We start from the raw sequence: 14,533 nt of genomic DNA, 5'->3' as shown, positions 1-14,533 counted from the left end.
TGGGCGGGTTACTGAGCGGGTCTGGGTGTTGGCAGAACGGTGGGAAATGGGAATCTTGCAGCCCCCGGTGCTTCTCTGGCCTGGTTTTGCTATCCAGACTCCTCAGGTGTGTTTGGAAAACTGTCACTGCGTGGAAAGGGAGCAGGTAGTTTTCATGTAAGTTACTAATAGATGTGCATTTTGTCCCTGGTGTAACTAGGCAAGCTGGCAGTGCTGCCTGCTTTTTGAACACACAGAGGGTTTCACCTCCCAGATTTGGTGTTTTGGGGAATTTTAAGGCTGTGTGATTCATTTTAACTGAAAGCAAACATGAAATCTGAGCTATGGCAGGTGTCACCCAGCTGCTTCAGCAAGAGGCACTTTGCAGAAGCTGAAGAGAGGGTGTGATGAAATAAATTTGCTGCCTTGATTGCCTTGTTTTCCACAGGTTTGGAGAAGAAAGCATGGCTCGTGTTATCAGGTGGCTGGGAAAGCAAAAGGTGCCCCTGGACAGTTCTGTGCTGGACATTGGAACTGGGAACGGTGTTTTACTGGTTGAATTGGTTGGTATATGGCAAACTTGGTGGGTTTTGGTACAGGATCCATGGTATATGGCAAACTTGGTGGGTTTTGGTACAGGATCCATGCAGCAGTTAGCAGTTCTCACCAGTGGCAACAGTAACCACAGCCAGCTGGAACTTCTGTGAAAGGCAAAAAGCAACAAACCCCAAATTAAAACCCCTCTGGTGGGGTTGTTTTCATCAGCAGGACACTGGTTACTGTGCACCTGGCTTGACATTTTCACCTGGTGAACCAGTGCCATGAACTCCTTGCTGATGATGATGCACCTTCAAGAACAGCCTGTCACCAAGTCAAGCCAGAATTGCAGGTGACAGCCAGGCAGCCCATGGGATGTTGGGGTGTTGCTCCTTGCCCCAGAAGTGCTGTTGGGGGGTTCTAGATGTGCTGACCTAGCAACAGAGCATGTGTCTGTTGTGCTACAAATGGGAATTCCTCCTTTTTTTGTTTTCATTACTCAAACTTCTGGTTCCTTGGTGCTGTCTGGAGAGTCAGTAGCTCAGCTTTCAAAATTTACCTACTTTAAATTTATTTCTTTGCATTTGTTTTCTTTTATTATCCCATTTTAGTTTAACTTTTCTGGTTTTCCTATGGTTTTAAAAGTGTTTTTCTTCCCATTGTGGCATAAAACACTCCAGGTAAGGAAATGAATATACCTTTTATGTACTGATAAGTTGAGTAACACACAGAGTAGTCTAGTGTGAAGAACCAGACCCTTTCTCCATGATAATGATGTTCTGGTAATAATACTCACTATCAATGTAAAAATCAGTTAAACCCAAGGTTTTTATGTAAATGACTTAAAAAGTTGTTAACACTATTCAAGCAGTAACCATTTCTGTCAGGGTGGGAACCACCCTGCCAGAGATGTTGTGAATTGTTGCAGTGATGCAGGGATACAAGATGTTTAGGAGCTGTGGTGTGTTTTTCTTCCTGGTTTTGTTTGGGTGTAGGAAAGTTGGTAAAGAAAGGAGCTGCCAGACTGTCACAGTTTGTGCTGCTCTGCTCCCTCCATTGGCTCCCTGAGTTGCTGTAGAAGTGAAAAAAGGGTGGAAGTCAAAGTCAGGTTTATCATGGAATTTCTTCTAACATGGACTTTGATTTGGAGAGAGTTTAAAGCCTTTCTGGGAAGTGGCTGCTACGCTGCAGCTACAGGAAAAGTCATCTCATCAGATGCAAAAGTGGCTCATCTCATGAAGATAAATTAATTTGGAGGCCTAATAATGATGATTGTTAAATGCAATGCTAGCAAGCTCTGTTGCTGTTGAAAACATCCCACAGAAGAACCTTATTTATAAGACTTCAGTTTTATACTGGCACCACTTAGAAATGTTGAATTGATTTTCATGCTGTAATGGGAGGAGGACAGCCTGCTAGCTTTTAAAAACTATTAAAGAGCACCCTCCCCCCTTACATTAAACACCTCCAAGTATTGTGGCTGCTTCAGTAGGAAATTTAAATTCCTGTTCCCATTTGAAAGTGACTTCCAAAATTACCCACTTTATGGTTTGTAAGTAATTCAGGATCTCACTTGCTTAGTGGAGGTAAAAGAAGTGTTCTTGTGTCAGTTGCCAGGCTTTGGAAATTAAGTCAGGGTTCTTTTGGCAAGCACCTCAGGTGCTGTAGAACAGTTCTGCCACTTGGTAAGGTGATAGGAATGGCAAGACTAGACAAGGCAATCAGACTTCAGACCTGTAGGACATGGGGGGGCACCTCAGCAAAGGGAGCTGCTGAGGGAATGTAGTGGAACAGCATCTCCAGGGGAAGAGGTGCCATGGAGTACAGCTGGGTGGGGGATGCTGGGCCCTGACACACCACCAGCCATGAAGATCAGTAAATGGGAGCATAGTAAGGAAGTTACTCTGAAATACAGCTGAGACAGTGTCAGCTGCAGCAGGGAGTGCTGCACAAAAGGAGGTGAAATAGCTGGCTGAAAAGCAGGTTAAGAAATGAAGTGAGAACAAGACAGGCTGCTGTACCCTGTCAAAAACAGCTCCACTAGAACGTGCTGCCAGGGGTCTTCTCCATGCACACTGCAGGGATCTGCCCATCCATAAGCTCCAAGAGAAATGTGGCTGGAGGTTTCTCTCTCCTTTCTGTTTGCTTTGAGGATCTCAGATGCAGAAATGCGACCTCTTGCTGTTTTGAGATGTGCAGTAGAGCATGGTCCTACCCCTGCTGACTTCAGGAATCTGGTAGGCTGTACCAATGACCTCATTCTTCTGCCATCCAAAAATTCCAGCTCCTCTAAGGAAATGTTGCAGCCACATGGAGCCCTGACCTTCTCTTTGTTTCTCCCTGAGCACCCTGGGAGCCAACAGTGGTTGAAGATCATCTCTGAAGTGCAGGGCATTCACCACCCAAGTGCAGGTGTCTACCTGGCAGCACCAGAGACCCCAAGATGGTGCAGTGCTGATGATATTGCAAACTCCTTTCTGCTGTTTAAGCTGCTTTGTCAAGAAGCTGCAGCAGAGTGCTTATAAATGCCACCCTCAGGACAGGAGTGCAGTTGCAGGATGCATCGAGGTCACCGTTTGGCACTTGAGTGAACCATCCTGTCCATACCTAGTCAGGCCATACAGGTTTAGCAGCTTCAGGGTTGTTTATCCTTAAACTTCCCTTCTGTGCCCTGGAGTTGATAGGAGTGAATGGGAACTCCCTGAAGTGACTCAAGCTCTTCCTTTCCAGAGGAGCTGTTCTGGGAGCTGCTCTTCCACCCCCAACTCTTCAGCTCAGGCATCTCAGGAAGCTTGGCTGGCTCTGGGGAGGGACGTGGGCAGGAACCTGAGCAAATACACTGTTCCTCACCAAAGGCAAACAACACCCTCTTTGTGTTTAGCTGCAATTAGCCCCCAATTAAGAACAGCTGCCTAGCACCCAGCTCACAAGGGCTGAGGAAGGGCTGTTTTTAAAAAATCCTCCTAGTTTTCCTCACTGTTGAGGTGAATGAGTAGCTCTGCAGCTGGTTGCTTAATGCTAGCTAAAGCCTGTGCATTGTTCAAAACCAAACCCAACCCAAGCCTCCTCCCTCCCTCTGCTCTTGCTGCCTGCAAGATCCCAACTCTTCCTGGTAGCTTTGGATCCAGCCAGACCAACTGACACACTCAGATACTCAAATCTGGTCCCTTCAGCTTCTACCTCAATCAAATGTGTCACTGCTCCCCTCCCTCCTGCCCAGCTGCAGGTGGTGCAAGGTCTCCCCCTGCTTGGAAAAAGGGTTGCTAGGATCTCCCTGCCTGACTTCCCTGAACTGGCTTTTAGTTACCTACTTCCAAAGTGAGATTAGCAGAAAGTCTTTCCTAGGTGGTGCATAACCTGCCTGAAGATTGCTGATGCAAAGACCTGGTAGCATGCAAACAATTGCATGAAAATAAATGTTAGTATGAATAGTTAGAAAAATATAAGGCTCTGCAGTGGATTTCAGGATTAATAAAATGCATTACATGTTTTAGCTCTTCCAGTTTGGGTTAGAAACCAAATAATTGCTCAATCTCAAATGTTATGTAACTGTCAGTGAGCTTTTCTTCTTATTTTGAAGCATCTGGCATTGGCACATGTTCCCATCACTGAAAATCCCTGGTTTCTAGGTTACTTTTGGTGCAGATAAGAGAGAATCTTCCCCTCCAGTGTATTACTTTTCACAGCTCTGCTCCTTTTTTCACTTCTTGACATAAACTGGCCCTCAGTCAACAGTTCTCCTGATGAGGCAGTAGGCATAATGGAGTTATTTCAGCTTATTCCCCCAGCTATTTAGGCTCTTGTAATGGTAACAGGAATAAAAATGAGTAAAAGGGTAGTTTGGTTGGGTGTTTTTTTTCTGTCATTAAGAGGAGGGGAGATGTAAGTGGATTATAGACAAGGAGTACTCTTGTTGGATAACACAATTGCTAGCACACTAATTAAGATTCTCTGCTCCTGTCTAGGCAAAGTCTGGCTACACTAATCTCACTGGGATTGATTACTCTCCCTCTGCAATACAACTTTCAGAAAAAGTAAGGGACAAAGAAGGGATGTGTAACATTAAATTAAAGGTAAGTTTTAAGAGAAACTTCCCCAGGGAAATAGAAACAAATTGAACCCAAGAGTAAATGACCTAAATGCTACTCAGATGTACTCAATGTATGACATTAATCATGTCTTTCCAAATTCATTTGTCAGAGAAGTTTTACCCAAATAAATCTGTATTCACAAGAAGATTTTTGGTCTTTTTTTTTTTTTTTTTTCTGTTTGTAACAGTCATTAGGGCTAAGAAGATTTTCCTGCTTTTAGCAAGGAGCAGAACAGTGGTTTGCCACTTGGCAAGCTCTGTATTTTTGCTGCCACATTCTCAATTTCAGGTTTGAGATAGAGGATGTAATCCTCAAGTGATAAAATCCGTACCAGTAGCTGTGCAGCTGGAAATTTGAGAGGGAGCAGGGGCTGGGACCAAATGACCTCCAGACATCCCTTCCAAACTCAGCCATCCTGTGCTTCTGTGACTGCATTTCACTCTGAGTGCTCACTCTGCTACCCTGTGTTCCCCCCCAGCTCTCTGCCTGTGTGATGTCTCTGTTCTGTCGGTTGTCATCTCCTGGTGGCAGGCACTGTCTGTTCTCTGTACAGAGCTTTGCAAGCAGCATCTAGGAAACCAGGGATCAAAGAACAAATAAAGATTTAAAGAATGAACTTCAAGTAGGTTAGTCTGAACTTTAGATGGACAGGTAGATACATGGGCCTTGCAGCAAGGGTACTACATGGAGAAGAAAGAAGGTGACACCTAAGAGTGAAAAGCCCATGAGTTACCCTTTCCTAAGCACACCTGTTGTCAGGTTTGAGGCTTGTTATTTTAAAGTTTGCATTAAAGATTCAGGAGCTTCTGAGCAGAAGATTGTTTTGACAATTGCAGACTTCTGGTTTAGGTAGAAGACTTCCTGACTCCATCAGCTGAGCTGTCAGGATTTGAGATTTGCATTGACAAGGGGACTTTTGATGCCATAAGCCTTAATCCAGATAATGCTGTGGGAAAGAGGAAGCAGTACCTGAGATCCCTCTGCGGTGTCTTGAAACCAGAGGGATTCTTCCTCATAACATCTTGCAACTGGACCAAGGAGGAGCTGCTGAACGAGTTCAGGGAAGGTAAGGAGTTGGACAGAACCACTGGCCGACTTACGGGGTTGTTTAAAGGTGTGATGAGTAAACGTTAATGTTTGTGTTAGGATATTGACTCTCTCAGATCAGAACTGGACAGGGTGAAGAGGGTAATAAATGCTTCAGCCTGTCTCCCCTCTGTTTTCCTCAGGAGTTGCAGCTTCTGCGTTTGGCCAACGTGCCAAGGGACAGGATGAGGATTTCAGCCTAGTTAGAGTAGGAAAGGATGTGGCTCTATCCCCAGGTGATACTTTTTCTCTTCTGGCCCTTTATTACCAGATCCTGCTCACCCATCTGCTTGAAAATGAGGGGTAACATTGTTACTCAAATTTAGGGGAACTGGCAAGTCTGTGACCATGACCTTTTATGTCACCTCAGCAAGCTTTCTGATCCACTGGAAAGGGTGGTTTTTACAAGCTCATGCCTGAGGCTTGAAACTTCAAGTGTGGATCTAAACCAACAATCCCTTCTGGGGAACTAAAATTGCTGGCAAGTTTTCATCTTTTTTTGCCATTAATTGGTGTGAGTCAGCCAGCTAAGATTTTTATTGTCCATGGAAGGGTTTCAGCTGTATAAAGCAGTGATGCAGTGTAACAACACCAGTCCTATAAATGTAGAGAGTAACTGACTTGCAGGTCTTCCAGACAAATAAAGGATGATTTGCAAGGAGTTATCCAAGAGGAGAATAAAAATTACTTCCTTCTAATACAAGCATTTTAATTTCTGTCTGGCAGGATTTGAAATTCTGGAGGAGCTGCCAACACCCAAGTTTTGCTTTGGAGGAAGAATTGGAAACAGTGTAACAGCATTGGTTTTCCAAAGGAAAAAAGGCAGGCAGTCCATCTTGGACAAATTAGATTAGTTGAGAAAAAAAAGTCTGAACTTTAAACCTGACAGAAAACCTCAGACACGTGTGTAAATAACTGCTCTTTGAGTACACAGTAATACACTGTGTATGGAACTCTAAGGGACTATAAAACATTGCCCTAGAAACATTTCAGCTCTGCATAACTTGCCTATAAATTTTGCCCTTGCTACAACCTCACTTGTTTTAGGGAAACTGCAAGTTTGTAAGTGAGGGAGAAATAAGGCAATCTAAATATGGAGACTAGTATAACTGAATGATAGTTGTGTTTGGAACACAAAGATTACCTGGTGTTTAATTCCTGTATTGGTAACCAGTGAGCAGTAGAGATAAAGGTATTCTGCAAAGCAAAAAACATCTCAATTCTCTGTTTTGTGGTGTCATAGGGAACAAGTTTTGCAATTTAAGTGCTGGGTTTTTTTCTTAGTTGACCATGACTGTAGCTGTTAAGGAGGGAAATGAATATAAAAGCCATAGCACTTGCAAAAAAAGGACCAGTTAGTGCTTTAAATTCAGGTTTTCAGAGGTTCTCAGACTCAGCATCGTTCTGTCTCCACGTAAATACCTCAGGTGTTTTCCCAGAGAGGAAGGCTGTTGGGTGCTTTTGAAAATTCCTCTTGAATGAAGATGTTGATGCTTCAACAGTTATGTTAACTTATATCAAAGTGTGAAGTTACAGTCTCTCCAGCATGTGATATAAGCCTCCTTCATTATTAATTTGCTATATAGTAATGTCTGAAGTGTCACCAATGACTCTGTGTTTTCCAGCCAATGTCTCAGGACAGATTTGAGCTGCATAAATCCAAGAAAACCCAATGCAAAACTGTCCATTCCTTTTTCCTTTGAAAAAAAACCCAAAAAACAAACTTCTGAGTGTGATCCTTTTTCTTGATTTCTTTGCCTTTATTTTATAGTTTTGTGTTTTCACCATACTACTGTTGCTTGAAAGGTAGGAAATGGAGATTTCTTTGTGCCTTGACAAACACATTTGCAGGTGACAATAAACTTGTCCTTTCAAACATCAGGGAGGCCCTGATAGGCAATCAAGTTTAGTCTCACAGGCAAGGTTATGTTTGCTTTTCAGAGAATCACTTCTCCTAATTTCTAGACTCTTCCTTGTTCCTGGGATTCAGGAGATCTCTAAGGGTCAAAAAATATTTCTAGTCCTTCCCCAGGACAGAAGTAAGGGATTATGTGCAGTGGTGAATCCTCCCTCTGCCATCCTACTCGTGATGTCTTCATGGTAGGGATCCTAAGTTCTACTTCTTTTTGCTAAATGGGATATACTGGTTTCACTGTCAGCAGTGGTGAGAAAGTTTAGTTCCTCTTTGCACACTGGGTCAGGGTTGGGCTCTTGTTCTCATGTGGGTAACTCTTGTAGCAACAACTCTTGCCCAACAGGCAACAGGAGTGCTAGGAAAGAGCAGTGCTGATTCAGACAGAGGGGTTTTCTGATGGAGGAGCAGTGCAAAGGATTCAAAGCTCACTGCTGACAGCAGCCTCAGAAAAAGACCATGATATTTGTGTAGCCAAACTGGCATCAGGTAGAGTTGATACAAGCAAATCTTAATTGGCAAGTGCTCTGGCAGGATGTGTTGAGGGCATCTGTTTTATTCCCATCTGTGATTTTCTGCAAACGAAGGCGTGATATGTATTTAATCATGGAATGAAAATAAAGTCGTGGCTGTCACAGATTTTCTTTTAATCAATTAGGAGGAATTTAACTATAGATTCAAACTCCATAAGGTATGTAAGGCTCGGGGCAAATATAGGATTGATTATTATTAGATTTTTTTAGGTTTTCTAGGTAATATTTTTGTATCATTTCTAAAGCTAAAAATAAGCTTCCTAAAATGATTACACAGGATTTTTAGCATCAGAAATCATGTAAGTGTGTCATGCAAGTTGCATCATCAACCACTTTCAATTAATATTTTTAACAAGGCATTTGGAAGCAATGATAGTAAAACACAGTTTTCTCTTGCTATCATGTTGCTGTTTCTCAAATGTTCTGGACATTTGAAATGCCTATTTTATTTATTTTTCTTTTTAAATTTTCTTCTCTGTTTTCTTATTTCCTCCCATATAAATAGATTTTCTAGCAGAGAGAGATCTGTAGTGGTGGGGAGGGACTGAGGACCAACCTCCCCTTCCAGCCTACCTCATTATTTGCCCAAGGTCATGGATTATTGAGGGTTTCCACTCCAAGCATTTCCCTGCTACTTCTGGCCCTATTTGTAGCTCCACAGGCAGCAAGCCTTCAGAGATGTGGTTCCTCTGCTTTACCTTCAGCATGAAGGGTTCCAGTCCTAAGGTGGAGATACACAAACTAACGTCACCACTGAAAGATCACAGGCCTGTTATTAGGAGCCTTAAATGCTGGTTGTCTTTATGGTTGTTTTTATGTGAGGATGAGTTCTTGAATAGCTCTTCTGGTACATTAGGCACAGCAAGCTTTTTCTTCATTGCTGACACTGGCTTCCATGTATTTCCACATTCCAGGAATGCACTGGCAGCACTGCAGTCTTTGTAAGGAAAATCTGCCTATATACACTCTGCTATGTCCATTCTGCTGTGTTCCAGGGTGCCAGGTAAAAGGCTGCCAACACTGATGTTATTTCATACCAGACAGAATCTTGAAGTATGCTATTTAGCAACACACAGCAACATTTTCAGTCTTTTGGCTCTCAGATCCCTTCCCAAACCTTGGCATGTTGAAAGGTAAAGAACATGACTCGCTACAACAATAACTGCTGTGTTCTATAGGCCCTCTAAACATTTTAACATATTGAATTGTCTCCTGTAAAATAGGTGGAGAGCACATAGGAAATCAAGGAGCTGGGGTTTTTTTCATGGCTGTAAAAAGACCTGCCTCTCCATTCCCATTGCTCCCTGCCTTCCCTGGAGTGGGAGGAGAGGAGGGCTGCACTGCCTGGTGTTACCTGCCCTTGGCTGGGTGGGTGGTATGGACAGCTCTGTCATGTCTTTGGCTGGAAGGACGTTGAGCATGACCTAACCCTTGTGGGTAACAGCTGAAGTGAGGAACTGTTAGAGGACACCTAGGGCTTTCAGTGAAAGGGGATGAGGTGTTACAGCCTCAAGACAAAGGAGGAAAAGGAACGCGCTTTTTTGGACACAAATAAGGTAAAAGCCAACCTGTGGTTTAATTTCCATTTGTTAGGTAACAGTATAGCTTGAAATGAGCCCATTCCTAGGTTACTGGGAATTAAACTGAGTGCTGTCAGGCAAACAACTGATGTAGCTGCAAAGTAGCATGTAAATTCTGGATAATCACAAGTGCATAAGCTCATGCTGGAAAGCCAGAGCTAATAAACACTAGTAAGGGAACAGAAATGAACCTCAGTACAGTCACTCCCAGGGCCAAGTATTCATGGACTGTGTCGCATGTCAAGCAGAGATGGGAAGAATGTGCATTTATTGAGTGATTTAAAATGTTGATAGGGCTGTGAACTGAAACCTCTCATTAGCAGCACAGAGATGTGCACACATAGTGTGATAAACCTGCACCCTACCTGAAACACTGACCAAGAAAGGGCAGGCTGAAGGTTCATCAGTTTGATTTTTTTTCTACTGCTTCACCAAAACAGAGAATTGGTGTTTCGAGGGAAGGATCTGGGCTCATTCACCCTGATTTGCAGTAGCAATTAGCTTCACTGACTGCTGCCCTGCCCTAGGGCACCTGAACTCCATGGGTGCTCATCCACAGGGTGCTGCTCATGGGCATGCCCACAGCTGCCTCAGATTTTGTGAATGATGGACAAGTAACTTAGCTCACCTGAAGCCCATTCAGATGCAAAACTGGCTGACAAGGTGATCAGCCTGTTCAAGTGAGAGGAGGGTTCACATGTGCATGTCATGGTCTGTTTATTTTATCTGTTACCTGTTTTTCATGGTACCTCCTCTGGGACAGCCTGTAGCTCAGCAGCCATGGCAGGCAGGGAGTGAAGCAAGGAGCTGAAATCTGCAGCAAATAACCTGTGAAATAAAAGAAGGATTTTTCAGGTTTGGTACGAATCCCATTGTATGCCAGATGTGGTAAGAACTACACTTCTCATTACAACTTCCTCTGCACAGCAAGGCTTCACTTGCTGAGGCTATCAGGTCTGTGATTCAGATCCTCTCTGACCTCAAGCACATTGATCACTTTACAGAGATTTGCTTGTTCCCTGGATATTTGTTAGTATTTGTTAAAAACACTTTTGCTGGCTGTTATTTAGGTTCTGTGGATTTCAGGATTTCCCGTGGAACTGGAGTGTGGCTTCTGCAACTGATCTCCACTTTGTGCTGTTGGGAGACCTTTGGTGAAGCCAGGATGTCCCTGTGGATACACTGGGACACCAACTGGGATGCTCTGCCTCTGCTTGGCCTTGGGTGAGTCCCTCGTCTGCAGTTCCTCGCCTGGCAGGAGAAGCAGAAGGATGAAACCTTTATTGCCACCAGTCTCACCGTGTGACAAGAAACACAAATACTGAGTGGGATGGAGGAGCTTGATGCAAAAGCCCCTTCACCTCATTGTAGCCCACACTGTGGCCACTCCTGCCTCATTTTATACAGACCACTTTTATGGAGCCACTTTTGTGGACACCAGTCCTTGCTCCTTTGGTGGAAGCTCCTTCCTCTGCTTCCTTGTGGAATTTCTTCTTTATCACATTAAATACTAACCAGCAGCCTTCCTCAACACGGATTTGGCACCTTGGGCCACAGGTCAGTGGGCACTGCTGGGTTACAGAGCTCAGGCCTCCCTGTTCCCTTGGCATCCCCATGCCCTGGCTCATTCCCACCTCCCACCCCCAGCAGCGTGCCCGGCGGAGGAAGTTTAGATGAAGAAGCCTCAGAGTCACTCCTGATGACATCTGCCTGCGTGTGTTCAGAATTTAGTATGATTTTCTACCTGCTTCTAAACATCCCTCTCAGCTGTGGTGCAGCCTGTTTGCTGAAGGTGCTTTGCTGTCGGGAGGAGCCCACGTGCACAGTCCAGCTCGGATGGGCAGAACACGTTCCTGTTGGAGCAGATTGCTTCTGAAGGCCACCTCCTGCAGAGCCACACAACTGTTTGGGTTGGAAAAGACATTTAAGAACATCGAGTTCCCCCAGCCCTGCCCCACGTCCCTCAGCACCACAGCTACACGGCTTGGAAACCCCTCCAGGGATGGGGACCCTGCCCTGGGCAGCCTGGGCCCTTTTGGAGAAGAAACTGTTCCCAATATCCCACCTAAACTTTCTCTGGCACAACTTGAGGCCCTTGTCTCTTGTCCCATCTTAACGTACTGCTCTGAACATTTTGTAGAAATGTAAATTATGATGGGGTGAGTTAGATAGAAATCCTGTTTTCACTTTCACCTTAGCTATTTATTTTGGTTTAAAATCCTCCAAACACTCTTAGGTTTTCTTCTTAATATTTCTTTGTGATCACTGCAAATAATTTCTCCTTATCAGAAAGTTCAAAATGTAAATCCTTTTATAATAAGTATTTTCTATGTTTACTCAAAGTGAAGAAAACCATGCTTGATTTTAAGGAATTTCACAGTTTTCAGACACCAAAAAAAATTGATGCTGCCACGTGGTTTGTATTATCTAGAATTTATAGAATCATAGAGTCATAGAATGCCACACTGGAAGTGATCTCATAGATCATGTGGTCCAGTCTTTCCAGGTAGAATCACAGTTTAGATGAAGTGGCCCAGCACCTTGTCAAGCTGAATATTAAAAGTCCCCAGTGCTGGGAAATCCACTGCTTTCCTAGGGAACTTATTCCAATCTCTGACAGTTCTTATAGTGAATAATTATCTTCTGATGTCCAGTTGGGATCTCTGCAAGAGTAACTTGCACCCATTAGCCCTCTTTTTCCATGTGAACACCCATTACACCTTGTCTTTTCCACTTGAAATTTTTAGGTTGCATTACGCTTAACTACAGAATTGAGGCCTCTTCTTATTATGGAAAAAGTTTTGTTTTGTTTTGCTTTGTTTTGTTTTTAAATAAATAATAAAAATAAGGTCCTGGCAATTTGAAAAGGTTGTATAGATTGCAAGATAACAAATATTGGAATAAAGAGGAATTATAAATCTTCATGTGAAGCTACACAAAACTGAAGCACTACCATAAGAACAAATAACAAAATGTACTGAAAAACAGATGGTAGTGCTGAGAAGAATATTGAAGCAAACTTTCTGAGATTTACTGAAAGATTTCTCCATTCAACCATACACAATTTAATGGCATCAGTTATTCACTGGAGATTTGTTTTTAACTGATATTATTAAATACTTTTCAAATATTTAATTCTGCAGAAAGGCTGTTTAAAGCTTGATTTGAAAATAAGAGCTGCTATGAATATACTTTACGGAAGTTTGTGATAAATAAGCAAGTATTCCCAGAGGCAATAGTATCATTGACTGTTCCTGGTTTTGTGAAGACAAAAGTAGTAGTTTACAATTCATTTATCATTTCCACTGTTTATTGGCAAGTCTAGTTTTGTCTTCATAAGGCATGATAGAATCTCAGTATTTAGGAAGTGAATGGAACATAAAACTGTTATTTCTTTTTCCTAAGGAACTTATGTAGGAGTGTTAAGAAATTTGAGGAAAAGATATACAGAAGTTTTGGGGTTTTACTTGGAAATTAGACTTGAAGTCAAATCCAGCTCCTAAAATTCACCATATTTTTAGAAGTGTTCTGCTTTGGACAGTTTTCCTACAGAGAAAAGATGCTCCAGATGAATTAATGATCCACAGTATGAAACAGAAGGTGGAATAATGTACAGATACTACACTTAGACTAATAAATTAGCCATGCCTGTGATATGCTCAGTGAAGAAGCCATAGAGCAACAAAAGTATTCTGTTCATATTGCTAAACTCTTCCAGCAACCCAAACAGTGTACCCACAGCCAGATTCTGGCACATGCTAACTTCTCTAATAGACCTGTGAGTGTCCAGGTGGCTAGCGGGTCATTATGACATTATGATACTCATTAGTAGACTCAATAGAAATACGGCCTAATAAAAATTTATTAAAGTAATGGCTTTGCTGCACTAAGTTAGCTGAATGGGTTACTTTTAAAACAATGTGCTTCAGGAAACTGTCAGTCAATTATGCCAAGTATCCTGCAGGCTGTGATAACATCAAGACTTCTAAGACCTGTGGCATCTACAGACAACACTCATGTTGATTCTGACCCACCTGGGCAATCTGCCAGCAGGAGACTGGGGACAGGACAAAGACATTAAAACACTAGAATTAACAAAGACCCTCACAGGAGACCCTTGAGCATGCATCATTACGAAGATAGCCAATTCCAGAAAATTAAATTACTATGTAAAAGAATTCTGGGAACTCATTGACATAAAGCTGAATATGCATGATTTTGGTGCACATTAGTTGGGGTGTTAACTCCTAGGAGCACTTATGGTGGAGAATCCCCAGTGCTGTCCAGTGCTACAATAAATAATGCCTGCTCAATAACAACTAGTTTGTTGTTATTGGGTCCCCCCCCCGGGGAGCCGCTTCCCGAGGCAGCCGGGATGGCTCCTGGCACGTTCCCGGGGCAGGGCTGCGTGCGGGGATGCTGAGCGCCTGTCCCGGGACCAGAGCCCTGCAGGATGATGGATCCGGGTTTCCCGGCCAGCCCGCCGGGCTTTAGGTCGCCTCCCCACAGTTCAACGTTGCTCCCCTCCTCAGACCGCTCTGCCTTTGCCTCTCTCATTTCTCCCTCCGAACGGATCAACACGTGCTTTCCTCCCTCCGAGAGGGCTGTTCAACGGGCTGAAACTTGGCGAGCACGGGACAGATCAGCCCGGGTTCGGGGGCTGCAGCCCCGGGGGAGCAGGGGATGTGGTTGAGCATCCTGCAGAGATGCTCTCCCGCCCGTCCAGGTGCTTCCCGAGGTGCCCTTGCCACGGTTTTCGTGCCAGGCGTGTGCAGGGAGGCTGGGTGGTGAGGGGGGGGGGGCGGGGCTGGGTGC

General features: G+C 43.7%; 1 protein-coding gene across 1 annotated transcript; it reads left to right on the top strand.

Annotated features, from left to right (window-relative positions):
* The first annotated feature begins 433 nt into the window (after positions 1-433).
* On the top strand, positions 434-6,905 carry METTL10 (methyltransferase like 10). Its single transcript, XM_010008811.1, has 4 exons — positions 434-542; positions 4,482-4,589; positions 5,457-5,673; positions 6,420-6,905. Exons 1-4 carry the CDS (start codon positions 444-446, stop codon positions 6,545-6,547), a joined length of 552 nt encoding a protein of 183 aa, XP_010007113.1. The 5' UTR covers positions 434-443; the 3' UTR covers positions 6,548-6,905.
* Positions 6,906-14,533: the final 7,628 nt, after the last annotated feature.

The sequence above is a fragment of the Chaetura pelagica genome, unplaced genomic scaffold (assembly GCF_000747805.2).
Source record: "Chaetura pelagica isolate M959 unplaced genomic scaffold, ChaPel_1.0 scaffold102, whole genome shotgun sequence".
Lineage (NCBI taxonomy): Eukaryota > Metazoa > Chordata > Aves > Apodiformes > Apodidae > Chaetura > Chaetura pelagica.
This window is presented reverse-complemented; position numbering and strand designations above follow the sequence as displayed.

What these genes read in the sequence shown, in the direction of transcription:
- METTL10 (XM_010008811.1), top strand. Translation starts at nt 444, where the DNA reads ATGGCTCGTGTTATCAGGTGGCTGGGAAAGCAAAAGGTGCCCCTGGAC. An exon ending in TGTGTAACATTAAATTAAAG is followed by an intron (nt 4,590 to 5,456) that starts GTAAGTTTTAAG and finishes CTTCTGGTTTAG; the next exon opens with GTAGAAGACTTCCTGACTCC. An exon ending in GCTGAACGAGTTCAGGGAAG is followed by an intron (nt 5,674 to 6,419) that starts GTAAGGAGTTGG and finishes TCTGTCTGGCAG; the next exon opens with GATTTGAAATTCTGGAGGAG.